The following is a 21,334-nucleotide window of genomic DNA, read 5'->3' on the forward strand; positions in this document are numbered from 1 at the left end:
CGGGGCTAGGGGAGGCCGATGTTCAGAGCCCGCTGGGCACAGAACCATCCTCGGCAGCCCCTTCCTTCCGGCAGCGCGAGCGGGCGCGCTGCTCGGTGACAAGACTGTCCGGCGACGGCCACCGTAGGACGTCCTGGTGGGGCGAGGGTGGTGAGGCTCCGGCTGTCCCACAAACCACCGCGCAGCCCGTCCCCACGCCAGCCTTGGCGCCCGCCAGCCCCAGCAGGTGGCGCTGTCCCGAGAGCGGATGGCTGGTGCCTGTGACTCCCAGCATCCCCCGCTCCTCCGCCTCCCCGGCAGGGGCGGGGCTGAGGGAGAGAGTGCCACGTCCCTAGTGCGGCGCTTTGTGAGGGGAGCAGCGGCGCCGCCTCCTCCGCCGGCCCGAGCCATGGGTGCCTCGCAGAGCGTGGAGATCCCCGGCGGAGGCACCGAGGGCTACCACGTCCTGCGGGTAGGCGCCGGGCCGGGGGCAGCCCGCGGGGCCGGGCCTGCCTCCCCCCCCACGGGGCCTAACGGCAGCCGCGCCGCTCGGGCCGGCGGGCTCCGGGCAGGGCGCGCGGGCGGGCGTCTTGTCACGGGTGGGCCTGGCTTCGCTGGCCCCTGGAGCAGGGGTCCGGGAGGAGGGGGCCCCTCTGTCCCCGGTTCTCTCGGGCGGCCCCGGCGCCGGGCCTGGCTCAGTGACTTGCTGCCTCGCGTCTCCCCCGCCCGCCTCCGGGCCCAGGTGTGTGGAGCCGCTGGGACTGGCCAGTTTCCAGGGTCGGGTAGAGAGAAAGTTGCAGCGCGGTCACTACAAGAGTGACCTGCTTCCCAGACCTGCGCTGGGGTCTCCTGATGTCCGAGCCGCAGGTTGAGTTTAAAGCCCTGCCTGTGACTGCGAGGGCGATTCCGCTAAACCTGCTTCGCGTTTGTTTAAAAGTAGAGGTAACTCTGCGCCTCAGCTCAGGGTTTGTTATGGTTTGTCCGTGTCCAACTTCAGCAATATTAAGTGCATCTACCTTTTTTGATGTTATAAAAGCCATGTGCGGTGACACTCAACACCCAAAAAGAAAAGGAGTACTTGTGGCACCTTAGAGACTAACAAATTTATTTGAGCATCAGCTTTCGTGAGCTACAGCTCACTTCATCAGATGCATTCAGTGGAAAATACAGTGGGGAGATTTATATACATAGAGAACATGAAACAATGGGTTTTACCGTACACACTGTAACCAGAGTGATCACTTAAGGTGAGCTATTACCAGCGGGGGGGGAGGGGGGAAGCCTTTTGTAGTGATAATCAAGGTGGGCCATTTCCAGCAGTTGACAAGAATGTCTGAGGAAGGGGGGGGGGAATAAACATGGGGAAATAGTTTTACTTTGTGTAATGACCCATCCACTCCCAGTTTCTATTCAAGCCTAAGTTAATTGTATCCAGTTTGCAAATTAATTCCAATTCAGCAGTCTCTCGTTGGAGTCTGTTTTTGAAGTTTTTTTGTTGAAGAATTGCAACTTTTAGGTCTGTAATCGAGTGACCAAAGAGATTGAAGTGTTCTCCGACTGGTTTTTGAATGTTATAATTCTTGACGTCTGATTCGTGTCCATTTATTCTTTTACATAGAGACTGTCCAGTTTGACCAATGTACATGGCAGAGGGGCATTGCTGGCACATGATGACATATATCATATTGGTAGATGTGCAGGTGAACGAGCTTCTGATAGTGTGGCTGATGTGATTAGGCCCTATGATGGTGTCCCCTGAATAGATATGTGGACACAGTTGGCAACGGGCTTTGTTGCAAGGATAGGTTCCTGGGTTAGTGGTTCTGTTGTGTGGTGTGTGGTTGCTGGTGAGTATTTGCTTCAGGTTGGGGGGCTGTCTGTAAGCAAGGACTGGCCTGTCTGCCAAGATCTGTGAGAGCGATGGGTCGTCCTTCAGGATAGATTGTAGATCCTTGATGATGCGTTGGAGAGGTTTTAGTTGGGGCCTGAAGGTGATGGCTAGTGGCGTTCTGTTATTCTCTTTGTTGGGCCTGTCCTGTAGTAAGTGACTTCTGGGTACTCTTCTGGTTCTCTCAATCTGTTTCTTCACTTCAGCAGGTGGGTATTGTAGTTGTAAGAATGCTTAATAGAGATCTTGTAGGTATTTGTCTCTGTCTGAGGGGTTGGAGCAAATGTGGTTGTATCGCAGAACTTGGCTGTAGACAATGAATGGATCATGTGGTGTGGTCAGGGTAAAAGCTGGAGGCATGTAGGTAGGAATAGCGGTCAGTAGGTTTCTGGTATAGGGTGGTGATTATGTGACCATCGCTTATTAGCACCATAGTGTCCAGGAAGTGGATCTCTTATGTGGACTGGTCCAGGCTGAGGTTGATGATGGGATGGAAAATGTTGAAATCATGGTGGAATTCCTCAAGGGCTTCTTTTCCACGGGTCCAGATGATGAAAATGTCATCAATGTAGCGCAAGTAGAGTAGGGACGTTAGGGGACGAGAGCTGAGGAAGCGTTGTTCTAAGTCAGCCATAAAAATGTTGGCATACTGTGGGGCTATGCAGGTACCCATAGCAGTGCCGCCACCCCCAGTTTTTCATGCTTTGAGTCTGACTCCAGGAATGCTCAGTGTCCTTTCTATTACTGCAACAAAAATGGAAGAATAAAATGGTAGTTGTACAAGAAAATGATGTAACTTCATAAATTCTGGTGTCTTGATACTGTATCTACGTTACTTCTGTAGAAGCTATTGGCAGGATAACTAACCACTTACCCCTTGTTTGTACTTCATTGTGTAAGCAATGTATGTTGTTATGCTCCCTTTGGGGTTGTGTTCAGAGACATAGACTGTCTACAACAGGAAAAAAGATGTTTTTACTGTGTTAAAATCTTAAACTGTCCTCCTAACACATTAGCTGGTCGCAGTGAACCCTAGGTTCCCCCAGGCTTTAATTCAACTAGTTAAACTTTATTTTAGAACAGGCTAATTTGTCTTGACTAGAGTTTTAGAATGTGTTCATTAGATCAAGATTGCTGTCTAACATCTTGCCTCTAAGACCTATTTGCATTAGGGAACCTTTCTAAATATTTTTTACTATTGATAATCCTTAGTGTGGATGTGCTACTGGCATTTTTAATGCTGTCACAAATCCCTATTCAGGCCAGGTCTAATGAACACAATGTTTAAACACCAGCAGGTTGACTGTCCAAGTGCTCCCAATGTTGTAAACACCAGTGGAGCTGAAGCAGAATTAGCAATGGTGGAAAACTTTTTCTAAAAGGCACTGTTTTCATAAGGGAAGAAAACTGTCTATTTTAAACACTCACCCCCAGAACATTGTATCATTTTTCATCAAGTTCTGTATCTTAGTCATCACATTTTAGTCCATGGAGGCATATTCTGATATTTATGCGGCTTGGAATCTTGGGTTATTACTAATTGTTGTTTCTTCAATTCTAGCCTTTTTATAATGTTCTTTTCTTCGCAATTTAAGGCTATTCCTTTCCTTAAGAGAGAACAACAGTCTTTATTTTCTCTGTAAAGTAATAAGTAAACTAAACAGACAACATGAGGACATATTATAGTTTGGACAACACACAGTAATTAGGTGCCAGATTTACATAGCAAAAATAAGAGAAGAGGGGAGTGCAAAGAAACACGATCCACTTATGTATGCCTTCAAGGTACCACTGTAAATTGAGGACAGGAATTAATCTCAGAAGATGGGAGGACAAAGAGAGAACGTTTATAACATAATGCACAACTGCCTGGTCCAAAACATGCCAAATATTAAAACAGAATGTTTCCACTTTGCCTGTTCCCTTTTAGGCTAGCTTTATGCTCCAGTGGGGTTCGTTAGTTGCTGTAACATCAACAACATATTGCATGCTGAATTGTCAAGTAGAGAAGTGCAAACTAGTCATGACAAGGCTGGATATGGTATGACCACAGGAGGGTCAGGGGGTCGGGAGGCTGAATATGCTTATTTCTTCTCATAGCCTGGTTCGCATGGGGACAGATGTTCAGTACTTATCCTTAAAGTTGATATTTTCATTAGGTCTATTTCTAGACACTTGTAAGGATGGTAATGTTAAAAAGCTTAAGGAGGATGGGTGGCCTTACTCTGACTTCACTTGTCCTTTCTTGCCATAGTATTGTGCTTGTCTTAATGCTCAAATAATTACCCAGAGTTCTAAAGATGAATACACTGTGCTTCTGATAAAGAAGCAAATCTGTGACTTTATTCCATAATTCAGATCACTCTGTTTTGATGAGCTTTGTGGTTTAGATTATGCTTGTATGAGTTTATCCAGTACTTAATTGGAAATTGACTATATGATTTTTAAAATGTAATTGATTTGCTAGTAATATGTTTTATATGGGCTCTGGCAGATTAAGGAAAGTGCTGAGAGGAAAGTGGTGAGAAAGCGGTACAGGAGTTACAGATTGTATAACAAAGTAACTTCCAGGCAGGGAGAGAGACTCTTGATAACTACAGCTACAGTTGCAGGTTCTTAGTATCCCTTCATATTTCTCTCCTCTCTTTTTCCAAAAACCTTTGTTGCATATATTCATCACTGTGGTTAAATACAGTCTTCCACTGGACCATTGACACTATAGAGGGTTTACCAGAAACATGGGGCAGTTCTGAAGATGGCTTTTGAATCATGTACCTGGTACATTGGGCAGCACTGTAGCTTTTTGCTGGAGGATTTGTGCTATGAACATTGATACAATAAGTAGCTACTATGCACAGGGTGTGAAAAGTTTATCAGGCAAAGGCTAGCCAGTGATAGATAAGAAAGAAAACTTGGCCTTTCAATACTAGATTTTTGGGAAAGCTTACTTTAGAACCCTACCATTGGCGGTAGCAACAGTGGCATCACTTCTGTACACGTGGTATGCTTGCTTTTGGTACCATGTCTTATTAGAATTCCACTCTCTCCATATATGGGAAAAATTCAGAGATGCTGAAGGTTAATTACTCTCTGAGAGACTCATAGAATTCCTGACTGATATAAAGGGGACTTCCTTGTTGTCATAAATATAAAGGGAAGGGTAAACACCTTTAAATCCCTCCTGGCCAGAGGAAAAACCCTTTCACCTGTAAAGGGTTAAGAAGCTAGGATAACCTCGCTGGCACCTGATCAAAATGACCAATGGGGAGACAAGATACTTTCAAAGCTGGAGGAGGGGAGAAACAAAGGTTCTCTCTGTCTGTGTGTTGTTTTTGCTGGGACCAGAGCAGGAATGCAGGTCAGAACTCCTGTAAAGGGCTAATAAGCAATCTAGTGAGATATGTGTTAGATTCTGTTTTGTTTAAATGGCTGATAAAATAAGTTGTGCTGAATGGAATATATATCCCTGTTTTTGTGTCTTAAGGTTTTGCCTAGAGGGATTCTCTATGTTTTGAATCTGATTACCCTGTAAGGTATTTACCATCCTGATTTTACAGAGGTGATTCTTTTTCTTCAATTAAAATTCTTCTTCTTTTAAGAACCTGATTGCTTTTTTCATTGTTCTTAAGATCCAAGGGTTTGGGTCTGTGTTCACCTATGCAAATTGGTGAGAATTTTTATCAAGCCTTCCCCAGGAAAGGGGGTGTAGGTTTTGTGGGGAAAGACGTTTCCAAGCGGGCTCTTTCCCTATTATATATTTGTTAGATGCTTGGTGGTGGCAGCAATAAAGTCCAGGGGCAAAAGGTAAAATAGTTTGTACCTTGGGGAAGTTTTAACCTAAGCTGGTAAAAATAAGCTTAGGGGTTTTTTCATGCAGGTCCCCACATCTGTACCCTAGAGTTCAGAGTGGGGAAGGAACCTTGACACTTGTATTCTGTGTACTTGTGGAGTAAATACCCTTAAAGTAAATGAGAATGGATTGGAATATCATCCATTGATATCTTTCACTATATATATATGGCCTGTAGCCATACCACATTTAGATATGATCTCATGTAACTTTCCCATATTGCTAACTGACTAGGTCTAACCCTGCTTAGCTTAGAAGCATCCAAGGTAAACTTGTCCTACAGGCTGGTGATTTTTGTACTGAGCCAGTGCTCCAGTATGAAGGAGATGTTCCTAGAAGTGTATATTGAATACTGTGCTGAGCAAGGGTCATCTTTCAGAAGAACTGTAAATCTCCTTTTCTCATGAAAATCCCATGGGAAAACCCTGGAGTACTGGCCAAATCTCAATATGGGTAATTGTGTTCTGTGTACCTACAATTTTCCATGCAGGGTTCAAATGGGTATGTGCTTCATTTCTCCTACTGAAACAATTTTGTATTTAAGTACAGAAAGGCTGCTGTGTTTCATGCCAGAGGTGGTTGGAATTTGAGAGGAGGAAACTGGTATGCTCAGTATGGAATAATTAAAAAAAAAAAAACCCACGATTTAGGTTCAGCGTAAGTGAAGGGCACAGTATAATTATTCGGCACAATTTACTATTGTACATCTCTAAAACGGCAAGATCAGAATTAGTTCATAGGTTAATTTGCCCTCTGATTAAAGAACACTAACAAATTGACTGTCTTCCATGTGGTATAATCCGCTTTGTTGTTGAAATTGCACTCTTGTTTAAGGTTTCAGAGTAGCAGTCGTGTTAGTCTGTATTCGCAAAAAGAAAGAGTACCTGTGGCACCTTAGAGATGCATCCGATGAAGTGAGCTATAGCTCACGAAAGCTTATGCTAAAATAAATTTGTTAGTCTCTAAGGTGCCACAGGTACTCCTTTTTCTTTTTACTCTTGTTTAAATGTGACATGTTTTGTTTCTAGTCAGGTAGACACCTCTTCATTTTAATTCAATTTTGGTATAGTATCTTCAGACAGCACAACTGAAATACATTGTGTGTGTTAACATTTGTATGTAATGTTATCTGTAGAGGCATGTCAGAAATTCAGGATAATGAGGTTTTCATCACTGTAAATTCAGTTTATAGGCTCAGATAGACATGATTTTTGTATTTCTCACTATTTTTGTTCTCTGTTGCTAACTTATTCTGAAAACACCATAATACACTTTCTTTGCTACTGTGGTCAAACTTGTATTAAAAAAAAATCTCTTTAAATAGCACATGACCTCACGATTGAATGACACCTATTTTTATGTAGTTGGGAGTTTGCGTTAATGCTGTGTAGGAAAAATCAAATGGAAGCTTTTCACAACAGTAAAGGAGTGCTTTAGTTACCCACGTATAATATACAGTGACAAGAAATATTGAAGAGCTTTTTTTGTTTAAAATATTTTCCCTAAAATGAATGTTTTAAGGCCCATATCCTGCAATGAGCTTTGTGCAGGCATAACCCTATTGACTTCATTGGATCTGTCTGTATGGATCAGCTTTCAGAGACCTAAAATGTTAAGTGTTTCTTGTTAACTTACACTGAAGTGTAGGGCAAAGTATGAAAAGCTGAACTGTAGGTGCCTTCTGTTATGGATTCAGTTCAGATAGGGCCATGGGGGGGGGGAATACTGCCTCGTGAAACTATATCTGTTTGGCTACTGGACTATAGATTGCTTTGTCTCAATTAGATGTTGACAAATTGGAGCAAATTCAGAAAAGATAAACAAAAAACTATTGATAGTGTTGGTGAGAATGAATTTATGAAGGAGGTTCAAAAGAAAGTAAATGTAGTTTAGGTGAATAACTAAAGAGGAAGAAAAGTTAGAAGGATGTTTTAAAAAAAAACAAATAAAACAATGAATTGTTTAGAATGGCCCTAAGGGTTGACTGGAAGTTATGGGAGGAAATTAAGCAAAGATAATATTAAGATTAGTATCTGGGAAAATGGCCTTGTGCTGAGACCTATAGACTATGAAATATTCTTCCAAGAAAACTGGTAGAAGCACCACTATTCAGGCCATTTCAGACTAGACTGGAAAAGTATTAGGAGTATGCATCCTTGGAAAAGGGATGGCTGGATGATCTAAAATGCCTTTCGCATTTCATTGTGGTGGTTCCTGTTGATTTTGCTATATTTAATGTAGTATTTTCATTATAAGCCTTATTATTTGTACACCTGGAAAAAGAAATATAGGCATTTGAATATATTGAATACTCAAGCACAAGAGTGGTGGAGGGAAATGATCTGTTTATATGCGTGCTAAGTGGGAAACTTTGCTGGGGGTTGTCTTTCTAGGGCTATCCAGGAATATAAATTGAAAACTAAAAATTATATTGTAACTTTTTTCTTTTTGTTGTGAGGAGGGGAGAATCCTCAAATACAATAAATTTGTGGTTATATAATTTAAAGTAGTTAACTTTGGGTTACATTTCCTTGTTACCATTAAACTAAGTAATCTTTTCCCAAGTATGCTTTATATGAACCAAGCTTTTGTTGGAAAATTTCTCTTCTCTGGTATGCCCTCTAGGAATGGAAACTTCCTCACATTTGCCATTAGCTTTGTATTTGCTGATTGTATAACATGCCCTTAGATTTGTTAATTTATTAACCCCATTCAGGCTGACAACATTCAATCTTATTTACCTCTATAACCTCTCCCCAGTAACGTTTGTCTTGTTATTGGAATGCCTACTAGGTTTTTTCACTAGAAACAGTGTTAGGCTTCTTATTTCTTGTGTGCACTTAGCTAATTAAGGCAACAGTCTTTTCTGTTTTGACCAATTATGCATTCGTTTCTGCACTTTCAAGATGAAATGGAGAGTAAAAGTCTGAAAATAATATATTCTCTCCATTTTATTCCAGTTGCTCTGTATCCTTGCATGAGTAATCAATTTGGACATGCGGTTGTATTGATTCAGCCAATTTCTTTGTCGCAAATAAAGATATTTAAGTTGACCTCTCGTGATTTACAGGTTACTATATTAGAGTAAAAAGAAAAGGAGTGTGGCTCCTTAGAGACTACTAACAAAAGGCTGTAGCTCACAAAAGCTTATGCTCAAATAAATTTGTTAGTCTCTAAGGTGCCACAAGTACTCCTTTTCTTTTTGCGAATACAGACTAACACGGCTGCTACTCTGAAACCTATATTAGAGTACTTTTTTCCCTGCTTTGGTGCAAAGGGAATCAGAGTATAAATACTCCCAAGGGTTTCTTTTTTTCTTTTTTACTTCAACACTTCTTAGTTATCTTATAGCAAGGCAGCAAATAGTCATTTTTTTAAAGGCCAGTCTATATGAACTGTACATTGAGTGAAATTCAGTGCTGAGTATGTGGATTTATTTTCTTAAAACCTCTAGATCAATTCACTTATGAAGCTTTTGCTCTTGAAAAGTAGGTGTTTCATAAAGGAATTCAATACAACTGTGTACCATGTAATGCAGTAAAAAAGCTGGCAGAGATAAAAATGACTCCATCAGCTCTGAAAACTTACTTTTAATTCAAGCAATTCATAATAGTTTTATTACAGCCTACATACCCACACAATTTTTTGCTTTACTTTCACTGTCTTGCAGGTGATAAACTGGATACTACTTTAGCAGGGTTTCCTGTAAAAGTCAATTCAAACTTTCTGCTGCTGAAAGTGACTTACAGTCCATGGATTTGGACTAAAATGTTCAAACTTGGGTACATGAAGTTAGGCTCCTAATCCAAAGTTAGGAACCTATATAAATTGCCTGACTTTCAAAGGTGCTGAGTGCCTACAGCATCCATTGATGTCAGTGATAGCTGTAGGGACTTAGCACCTTTGAAAATCAGACTGTTTTAGGTGTAGCTATATGGATTTAGAAGCCTAACATTAAAAATCCAGAACTGAAAATCTTGACCATTCTGTCATACAATACCCTTATTATTCATCACCATCACAGAGAGGGTTTTGCTTTGTATGGAAAAATGAGCTCAGCAACTTGAGTAAACTTCTCTGAGGCCTTATCCTCACTGCTGAAAATAGGTGTGCATTTTATGTTGGGGTAGCTAACATGTATGAGCTATCTCAAGGTAAAAACAAAATGAAAACAAAGCACTTTAGTTTTACTGTGAGGTCAATTTGGTGAATTTAACCCCAGATATGGGTATAATTCTGACTCCACTTAGTTTAATGTGTGGAAAAACTGAAGTTCCTTGGCTTCAGTAGGGTTTTTACCTTGGGATAGCTCATGCATATTGGTTACCCCAAGGTAAAGAACACACATTTTCTAGCTAGGGAAGACAAGGCCTAAGCCTACAATGAAATGAGTAGTGACGATTGTCTGGAGTGAGGAAGTGGGCATATTGGCATTCTGAGGTGGGCCTAGAGAACAATATGTTTAAGTGCAATTCTGCCCAGGAGAGGTGGGGAAAGCAGAGGCAATCTGAGACCAGCCATAGACACAGAAATGCTTCCAGTGGTTCCCAAGTACATATCTCTCTCAGCCAGTTGTTCAATGCCTCCTGACATGTTGGCTGTGTTTGTTTTTTGCCAACCGGCTGGCCTGTTTGCTTGTTTATTTCACTATTGAATCATGACTGACAAGGCTCCATGCTCAGCACTCTACTGGTTGGTTGAGTGGTTCCATCTCAACAACAAACCACATTTCTGTGGGCCTGAGGCAGCTGTTACTAAAGGAATAGACTGCCAGTTTCTTGTAGTGTGACAATGTTCCTAATGCACTTTAAAAAGGTGTTTCTGATCCCTTATTAAATAAACCTGTTGGCCAAATAAGTATTTCTATTAATAATCTTTATAATAAACAAAATTCTCTCGCACTACACACATGAACACTATGTAGACCTATTAAATACATTATACAGGCATACTGTAAGTTCATAAGTTAAAATGTGTGCTTTAGACAAGCCACCAGCTACTAAATTGCTGTATTGTGCAATTCAAATAATAAATGGTGAAACTTGATTGCAACTGAAAACAAATTATTAGCTGGCTTTTGATTAAGCTTTTTGAGATGCTGCTTTGATGTTTAGTGATTTTTCTAGTCAAGGTAGCGTGAAGAATAGCCACTTTTTGGCAGAGCGTTATGAGATCTAACACTCTACCCAATGGCATTTTGGTTTGTACACAAGAACTTTTGATGGTCACATCTGATCAATTCAAAAATTTAAGGGAGTGTTCTAGGGCTCAGTGGCCAGAACCCTATTGATTTTGGTGGAAATCAGGAAAACTGAAAGGGGATGATGACACAGCCTCTGGCATCTGGTTAGTAATGGCAGCAGTACTGGCAAATACCTCTGTAATTGTCTGTAGATCAAAGAACTGGCCGCTGACAGCCATTACCACATTCCAGCATAATTACACCCACCACCATAACTCCCAGTAGCATCTCTGCTGATCCTCCCAATAGTTTTAAAAATGTTGACACCCTGAAAGAGAGGACAAAATATGAGACTGGAGGAAGTGGAGAATGGGATTGCATCCAAAGACCCTGGCATGTGGCGAGAATGGGGGACTTTGGGTCTGGGGGCACACACAGCCCTTGGCATGGGGGAGACCTGCGGGGGTGGGGGCACTCAGAATCCCTGGTTGTTGGGAGAATGGGAGACAACCCTGGTGTGGAGGAGGTGGGAATGGTAGCCATGGGGGAATGAGGGACTACACAACTCCTGGCGGGGAGATTGGGGTTCCCTGGTATGGAGGGCAGTGAAGGGTATGCAGAGCTATTGGCATGGGGGAAGGAGAAATGGGAGAACCAGAACTACTGGGGGGGGGGAGAATGGAAGACCCATCACCATGGTATGAGGGAACATGGAAATGGGGGTGCACACAGAACCCCTAACAAGGTAGGAGAATGGGTACCCTGGTATGTGGGGAATAGAAGGGTCATTGAGTCCCTGACATACTATGGGGGTTGCGTGAGGGAGGCAGTGGAATTTTGCAGGGAGTCCCTGAATTAGGTTATATTATACACTATTAAAACTAGGGCTGTTGCACGATTAAAACAATTAATTATGATCGTGTGATTAAACAAATTAATTGCAATTATGCGATTAAACAATAGAATAGCATTTATTTAAATATTTGTATGTTCTGTACATTTTCAAATGTATTTATTTCAATTAGAACACAGAATACAAAGTGCACAGTGCTCACTTTATATTTTTATTACAAATATTTGCACTGTAAAAAAGAAACAAAAGAAATAGTATTTTTCAATTCACCTAATATAAGTACTGTAGTGCAGTCTCTTTATCATGAAAATTGAATTTACAAATGTAGTTATATACAAAAAATAACTGCACTCAAAAATAAAACAGTGAGCCTACAAGTTCACTCAATCCTACTTCTTGTTCAGCCAATCAAGTTTTTTAACATTTGCAGGAGATAATGCTGCCCGCTTCTTGTTTACAATGTCACCTGAAAGTGAGAACAGACATTTGCAGCCAGTGTTGCAAGATATTTATGTGCCAGATGCGCTAAAGATTCATACGTCCCTTCATGCTTCGCCCACCATTCTAGAGGACATGCTTCCATGCTGATGATGGGTTCTGCTTGATAATGATCCAAAGCAGTGCAGACTGACCCACGTTCATTTTCATCATCTGAGTCAGATGCCACCAGGAAGGTTAATTTTCCTTTTGGGTGGTTCGGGTTCTGTAGTTTCCACATCAGACTGTTGCTCTTTTAAGATTTCTGAAAACATACTCTACATAAGGTGACCAGATGTCCCAATTTTATAGGGACAGTCCTGATATTTGGGGGTTTGTCTTATATAGGCTCCTATTACCTCCCACCCCCATCCTGATTTTTCACACGTGCTGTCTGGTCACCCTAGCTCTACACCTTGTCCCTCTCCGATTTTGGAAGGCACTTCAGATTCTTAAACCTTGGGTTGAGTGCTGTAGCTACTTTTAGAAATCTCACATTGGTACCTTCTTTGCGTTTTGTCAAATCTGCAGTGAAAGTGTTCTTAAAATGAACAACATGTGCTGGGTCGTCATCTGAGACTGCTGTAACATGAAATATATGGCAGAAAGCAGGTAAAACAAAGCAGGAGACATACAATTACCCCCCCCCCCCCCAAGGAGTTAAGTCACAAATGTAATTAACGCATTATTTTTTTACCGAGCACCATCAACATGGGAAGCATGTCCTCTGGAATGGTGGCCAGAGCATGAAGGGGCATATGAATGTTTAGCATACCTGGCACGTAAATACCTAGCAATGTGGTGGTGCCATGCGAACACCTGTTCTCATTTGCAGGTGACATTGTAAATAAGAAGTGGGCAGCATTATCTCCCGTAAATGTAAAAAAACTTGTTTGTGTTACTGATTGGCTAAACAAGATGTAGAACTGAGTGAACTTGTAGTTTTACATTTTGTTTTTGAGTGCAGTAACAAAAAATCTACATTTGTAAGTTGCATATTCATGATAAAGTGATTGCACTACAGTACTTGTATGAGGTGAATTGAAAAACAAAGGAAATACCGTATATACTCGATCATAAGCTGGTTCATTTGTAAGCCGATCCCCCCAAGATAGATAAGTAAAAATGGAAAATTTTTATGACCCATTCATAAGCCGACCCTATAATTCAGGGGTCAGCAAACTTTGGCTCCTGGGCCATCAGGATAAGCTGCTGGCAGGTCAAGATGGTTTGTTTACCTCGAGCATCTGCAGGCACAGAGGTGAACCTAAGCAAACAAAGTGTCCCGGCGCACCAGCTGCTTACCCTGAGGGGCCGGGACAGGAAGTGGTGAGGAAATTTTGGGGAGGGGGGAGAAGCTGGGGGTCAGGGGCGTAACCCCTGTGACCACCTGACACATGACCCCACCCCTAGCCGGGACCCCCACACACTCCCCATCCTATCCCTTCACACCTTATCTGGGGAGGGCCAGGGGAGGATGTCTCTGGCCTGGCCGCGGCCCGCTCCGGCAGGCCAGACCGGGCAGCGCGGCCGCAGCCCGCTCCGGCAGGCCAGACCGGGCAGCGCGGCCGCGGCCCGCTCCGGCAGGCCAGACCGGGCAGCGCGGCCGCGGCCCGCTCCGGCAGGCCAGACCGGGCAGCGCGGCCGCGGCCCGCTCCTTGCCCCCTCTCTATACCTGTTCATAAGCCGACCCCCTTCTCTGGTGCGTCCCTTTTTTACTAAAAAAATTCGGCTTATGAATGAGTATATACAATAAGTATCTTTTACAGTGCAAATATTTATAATAAATATAAAGCGAACACTATACACTTTGTATTCTGTGTTGTAAATTGAAATAAAATATTTGAAAATGTAGAAAAACATCCAAAATATTTAATAATTTCAATTGGTATTCTGTTTAACAATGCGATTAACTGTGATTAATTTTTAAATCACGATTAATTTTTTTCGTTAATCATGTGAGTTAACTGCGATTAATTGACAGTCCTAATTAAAACATGTTTGTTTGCAACCAAATATAGCCTTATACTAAATTTGATGCTAATTTTTCTTAGCCAGGAGGATACACCTCTATTAAGTAATTATAGCATACATACATATAGCATACATATAGCATACATGTGTTAGCATACATTTATTCAGAGTCTTAATTTTTAAATTGTATTATGTTAGGAAATGGTGAATGATGCATTTCTTATTTACTAGATGATTTTTTACTCAATTGTGTCAAGCTGTATTGGAGAGGAAATTGGATTTCAATTAAAAATATACAAAAATAGCTTTTAAAAATTTTATTAAATAAAACTACCATAAATGTAATGGATACATGCAAAAAAAGTAAGCTTATCAAAACAATTTTTGCAGTTAAACTAAGGAAGTATTAAGTGTAGGTAGTGAATTGACAGATTTTCAAAGATTTAGGTAAGATGCAGATATGTGTCTAGTAGGATTTTCAAAAATGTCTCAGTTGAAAACACTTTGCATTAAGACATGGTTATAATAGTTAGTGACTCTGATAACCTCTGGGCACAATCTACTAAAGCCTAATCAACTGCCAAAGCTTGCCCCAGTGATTTCCATTTCGCCAATATCTGCTACATAGAGTTCTGTCTGTACTCTTAGGCCATAAAGAGTCCTGATTTTTTTTATCTTGATCCAGTGCTCAGGTTCCTAGTGTAGTGTTCATTTTTTATTTAGTTTGATGGTACTCAGACTCACCACCTTTGGGCCAATGCTATTCAATTGTCCAAGAGTTTGGATACTTGTAGGCAATATTTGGAGTCTATGTAACTGGACTTCAAGGTGGTTCAAGAAAGTGAGTAATGAATCAGGGCTGTGGGTCTATACAGCCGTGAATGTTTTGTATCCAAGGGAATGTGCGTGCAACCAGTCATCAAAGTTCTGTTGTATATGTTAGTGTGCAGGCACACTGAAAAGTAGGCAGTCTTCTCTGCTGAAGTTACAGGCAAGTAACTGGTCTAGTAGTTTCATTTTGCCCCTTTGGTTCTAAATTGCTGCTGTGAAACTGACCAGAGACACATTAATTTCGTGCTGCTGCTGTTTGACAAAGCTATGTGGCACTCATATTGCTACTCAAATTGCAGAATTTAAATTCTGAATGTTAACAGGTTCTTGATACACTATGTGTTTGTGTGTTGTTTATTTGTTTAGTAAAAGCTTGAGTAAAGTAGAAATGTTTTAGGCCCACAACATTTCCCGTGGAAAGCTACTCACTCACCAATTACAAAAAGATGTTTCACGTTCTAGTTTTGTGTATGCATAATCTGTAAAAATGCATGAACACATTAGGGTAAAGTGACAGTAAGTCTCAGATTTTTCCATAGTAGAACATTTTACTCTAGGTAGCCCATATTAGGAAAACCACATTCCTCTAGGCAAAGCAAATTTGCAATTATCAGACTGACATAGGACTAACCACCAGTATGGCACCAATTCTGTTAAGACTGCAGAAAATACACAGTAAGAAAACTCTCTTCTGTGAAAATGTTAAACTGTTTTAAACCTCTCAAAGATGAATGTAGAGTATAAACAATAAAGCCATTGGGTGAAATGAATCCTGTTAGAAGGGAACAGTTGGAGGAATAATTTAGCATCTTCATTAAAGTTATTTGCAGTGGTGTTGTAGCCATGTTGGTCCTGGGATATGAGAGACAGAATAGGTGAGGTAATATCTTTTATTTGGCCAACATCTGTTGATGGAAGGTACAAGCTACACAGAGCTCTTCTTCGGGTCTGAAGTTATGGTAGTTTAGATTGGTACCGCATGAGTCCATGTTAATACAAAGATGCTTGTCACAGTTTCTGATTAAAGTTGTTCTATTTTGTATTAGGAGCAGATTTCAAGCTCCTGGGTGCAGTCAATAACAGTGGGTCTCAACCAGGGGTCGAGGCCGCAAGCAGGTTTCAGGGAGGCCGCCAAGCAGGGCCAGTGTTAAACTCACTGGAGCCCAGGGTAAAAAGCCAAAGCCCCACTACCTGGGGCTGAAGCCTGAGCAATGTAGCTTTGCAGGGGCTCCAGGCAGTTGCCCTGCTTGCTACCCCCTAATTCAGAAAACCAGTTTTTGTGGCACAGTTGGGCTGTGGAGTTTTATAGCATGTGGCGGGGGATGTGGAAGGTGGCGCTCAGAAAGAAAAAGGTTGAGAGCCTAAGATATCTAGGCTCTCTTCTTATGAAGATAGATTATCTGAGCTGATGTGGTTGTAAAAAGGCACTTTTTGTTGTTTTTATACGCCATATAACTAATTATAGTTGGCAGATGCCCAGTTTTTGTCCATAATATTGACGAGTGCAGCTTACTCATGGGATAGTGTGTATTCCAGTTGTGCGGCTATACCAAAAGGAGGACCGGAGACACTTGGTAGGGTTTTAATCAGGCCATAACTTTATTATTTTTAGATGTCTGGGACTACTTGGCAGGTAAAATTGTACAGTGCAGGTAACTCCATGTTCATTCAATATCTGCCCGGGGGCTTCCGCCAGTTTCCCTCTTTTTCCATCCAGGTCCCCCAGCCAACCCATTGCTGGGACCTTACCATTCCTCCTCCTCCTCTTCTCCCCCGCCCTGGAACATGGGTTAAAATGGGCTGTAAGAAAGGGGGGGTTGGCTCCATGCTGTACCACTCACAGGGCCGCAAATCTTCTTCCACCCCTTCCCTCCCCCCCTTTCTGCTCCTTTAAACCACATCTCCTTTTTAAGTCCTTTACCAAGCCATTTATTTGGTCACTGTATCCCTTCCCTATGGAGTACCTGCACTGGACATCTGCCCCACACTTACTTCATGAGTTGCATCATCCTAACCTAACTCCCTTCCCTACTCCCATAACAAAGCCCTCCCTAAACTGCTGTGGGGAAGGTGAAGCGCTCAACCCCCATTCCACCTAGGCCAGTCCCCTAGAAAGTTGCGGCTAGTGCAATGTCCACAACAGGTCCCAACCAAACTTGGTGTTTTGCCCCTCTGAGGGAGGAAGGGTGTGTGCTGCTCCACCTGATCTGGAGGAAAGGGGCTTCTCCCACTGGGCTTGCCCTTTATCAACTCCGGTCCTTGGGGGATGAGTCAGCATCAGCATGCTGACCCCACTCCTCCTTTTGCAGCAGCTTCTGAGCCTCTCTCCCCACCCCTGCCATGCCTGTAAAGCACTATTCCCTCTTCCCTGGCAAGCTGGATGTCACCCCTTCCTCCCCCCCCCCCCCGCTTAAAGGTGCACTGCAATCATTATAACACAGCAGTTCTCAAACTTCATTGCACCGTGATCCCCTTCTGACAACAAAAATTACTAAACAACCCCGGGGGCGGGGGGCAAAGCCTGAGCTCACCCAAGCCCCACCACACCAGGCAGGAGGGCCAAAGCCCAAGCCCCACTGCCCTGGGCAGGGGGGGAGCCAAAGCTGAAGTCCAAGGGCTTCAGTCCCGCGTGTGGGGCCTATAACCTGAGCGCTTCAGCCCTGAGTGGCAGACTTTGGCTTCGGCCTCAGCCCCGGATCCCAGCAAGTCTAAAGCCAGCCCTGGGAATCCTATTAAAACAGGATTGCAACCCACTTTGGAGTCCCGACCCACGGTTCTAACATTTCAGGATGTGGCGCTGACTGTCTCCTAATGGTGCTAAAACAGAACAAGCTAAGAAGGATTTAATTTTTTTTTTTGTAAAAGGCAGGCTTGAATAAAGTTGGGCTTTGAATCTTAATTGTACCAGTTATCTAGAGCTATTTACCTGCAGCAGAAGAATAAAATTTAAATGTTGGTGAGAAATAGTAGCTACCTTGTATAACTGATTTCCCAACAAATTAATGATGTATTTTGTTAAGACTGAATTTTTCCCAACAAGCTATTTCAAGGCAGTTCAAATTTTGAGACTCAACTACTGTACTTGGGTATTGTGTGACTTCTAAAATTATACGGTTTGCAATAGTAGGAGTTAATGGTTGTAAAATACAAATTTTAATACCCATACAATTGTAATTTTTCCACTAAATCCCCCTCTATTATAACTTTTTTTTTGATAGGTACAAGAAAATTCACCAGGACATAGGGCTGGACTGGAGCCATTCTTTGATTTTATTGTTTCTATTAATGATTCAAGATTGGTAAGTTCATTGCGTATTGTAACAGTCTAGTTGCATGTAAGCGATAAGTTTTTGTGGTGAGAATCTGGTTTTGCTAAACTTTGAGTTCATATTTTACTTGAATTGTTTTATCTAAATTGGCAAATCTAAATACTTAAAAAGTTAGTCTTGAGTCACTTATCCAGCAGCTTGACTTTCAGCAAAACTTAAACTGGAGAACAGCATTTGTCTTGATCAAAACCAGGGTGGATTGATTTAAATTGCCAAGTAGAAAAGCTCCATCTAAATCATCTATTTAATCATCCATTTGTACTTCTTATTTTCTAAAGAAAGGTGCATTCTTGTTGATTGACATAACCGTTGAAACATTGTTCATTTACAGCTAAATAGAGCCTTTACACTAGATTTGGTACATCTTTATGATACCTAGGAGGGTACACAATAATGATATACATTTATTTCAGCAACTATATAACTTATTTTCACATTCCTATTAATTATACATTTTAGTATGTTAGATTTTTCCAATCACCATTTTATGATTTATATATTTTTTTAAATTATTTTTTGGAAAACATTGATTTTTATCCACCCTGATCAAAGCTTCTGGACTTTGGTATCTTGACATGCAAATATTATTGAACAGGAACGAAGGAGAATGCAGTGATCCAAGCTGTGTCTCTCCCCTCTGAGGGCAGGGTCCCTTCCCAGTTGAATGGATCCTGAATCTTCTGTGGAGAGGAGAGTAGGTGAAACATACATTAGAGTCCCTCTGGCACTGGATTTTGGCAGAGTGGAAGAGGAAGACCTGGTCACATCTCAGCGAGACTCCTCAAACTCTGCCGGAGCAGAGTTTAACTAGGAGGAAAATAGGAATACTTGGTGTACCTGAACTCACTTTTTCAGATCTATAATCTGATCATGGCACCTCCCATGTGGTACAGGCCACTTGCCAGAGAGGGTAACAGGTCCTGTGGGACACGCTGGGTAAACGAAAAAGATTTTGTGCATTCTGCAGTCACTGAAGTGAATCTTGTGCACTGTTTTGATGCTGCTGCCATAACTAAAGAAGAACTACAGAGGTGCTCCTCTCTGACTTTAGATAGCAGGTGATTGAAGATCAGAACTTCTAAAAGGGAAGATAGGACAGCCTTAGTAGAGCCACATCTTCCAGTGTTTGTAATGCAGGATAACTGCATCTCCACAGGCTTTTCAGCGCAGAAGACTTCTAAGCCTACGGGGGAAATAACAAGGACCTTCTATGATCAAAGTGCAGTTCTGGTTGCATTCTACATAGGTCCAATGCAAGCAAAGAAAATAGGCACTTGAAGTCAAAGTAAACTGGAAATATCATTCTAAAAGTTTTCTGAACCACAAGGCTTGTTTTTACAAGTGGACGTCTTATACTAACATTGTATTGTAAATGTAAACATTTTATAGCCTTGAACTAAATATGTCTGAAATAGTTACTTTGCATGTTTTGATTATTGTTTACATCTGGAAGGGCTAGCTTTTGGCTATTGAATTGCTATTTGCAATATCCTGTTAGTTATGGAACAACTCTTTTCCCAAAAACTTTAAGAACATTTATGTTTTAAGCCAAGTCATTTTGAATTCCAGTGCTTTTATTTTGCAACTAAATAAGAGCTAAAATTTTGAGCTAGATTTGGGCTCAGTAGTGTGTCCTATATGGTTTTTGAATAAACAAATTAATGCAAGATTACTTGGACTGTTTCAGATCCTATAGCAGTGATACTCAGACCTAAGTGGTTCAGAAGTCAAATTAGCAATCACATTACCCAAGAGAGTCACAGTAATGTGTCATTTATTGTGCTATATTTATATTTAAACAGTATGATGGGGAAATAGTTTTTATTTATATATAAATACTTGGTCAGTCATTTTATTTATTTTTTATATATATAATTATTTTCACAGCAAAATGACTGACCAAGTATTATTTTATCAACTACAATTGGTTAATAACAGTAAAACATTCTGATTGGCTGTTAATTAAATCACAGGGTTTTAATATTATGTGCTGCAAAAAGCCACAGGAGACTCATTAAAAGAGCCTCTTGTGGCTTGTGAGCCTCACTCTGAATATCACTATCCTATAGGAACATTAGTCTATCTATAAAATGTCTATTTTGAAAGCTTGCTTACTTTCACAAGTCCAGAAGAAACTGTCACTCTGCACTTCTGCAGCAAACAAAAAGTAAGTTTATACATCATGTTGAATGGCCCTGTTACAATTCTTGTTTTGCTTGTTCAGCACTTTAACCCTACAGTTAAAGACTTTTGTATACAAAGTGATTGGAAGCTTAATAATTACTTACCATGTTAAGTTTATGTATTGCATAAGACAGATCATTGCTTACCAATGCCAGATTCCTATCACATTAAAGCACAAAGAATTAATTTCCTTAATTTTGAATTGCTTACGTTTTGGGTGGTTTGTGTGTAAAAAAATCAAGACAAAACTTTAGGTATATTTCTGTTTCTGAATAGAGAAGTTAAGGAAATTACTTGATAGGAAACTATGAGGAATTGAAATTTTTTAATATGAAAGCCACTGTAGAGAAATCCAATAAATACTTCCTAATCTCAGTGTTCTCTGTATGACCTTTGAAATGCAAACTTGGTGCTATAAAATTGAACACTACTTTTGTTAAACACTATAAACCAAAGTGATTTGTATGTGTACTTCCAGAATAAAGACAATGACACACTCAAGGATCTGTTGAAAGCAAATGTTGAAAAGCCTGTAAAAATGCAAGTGTACAGTAGCAAAACGCTGGAACTGAGAGAAACATCAGTAACTCCCAGTAATATGTGGGGTGGACAGGGCCTGCTGGGAGTGAGTATTCGTTTCTGCAGTTTTGATGGAGCCAATGAAAATGTATGGCATGTATTGGTATGTACAATCTTTTCAAGGTTTCTCTACTGTAAAAAGTCATTGCCTACAACTTATTAACCATATTGCATTTATTGTTAATTTTTAGCTGAAAATAAGTTACAA

General features: G+C 41.1%; 1 protein-coding gene across 1 annotated transcript in view; it reads left to right on the plus strand.

The window, feature by feature from the left end:
• Nucleotides 1–266: 266 nt before the first annotated feature.
• Nucleotides 267–21,334, plus strand: part of GORASP2 (golgi reassembly stacking protein 2) — a 36,053-nt gene continuing 14,985 nt past the window's right edge. The window contains exons 1-3 of the mRNA XM_073305807.2: nucleotides 267–451; nucleotides 18,253–18,333; nucleotides 21,026–21,229. Coding sequence (XP_073161908.1) covers nucleotides 389–451; nucleotides 18,253–18,333; nucleotides 21,026–21,229 — 348 coding nt within the window. The 5' untranslated portion in view covers nucleotides 267–388. The remainder of the gene's footprint in view (nucleotides 452–18,252; nucleotides 18,334–21,025; nucleotides 21,230–21,334) is intronic.

Source organism: Lepidochelys kempii, chromosome 11 (genome assembly GCF_965140285.1).
Source record: "Lepidochelys kempii isolate rLepKem1 chromosome 11, rLepKem1.hap1, whole genome shotgun sequence".
Lineage (NCBI taxonomy): Eukaryota > Metazoa > Chordata > Testudines > Cheloniidae > Lepidochelys > Lepidochelys kempii.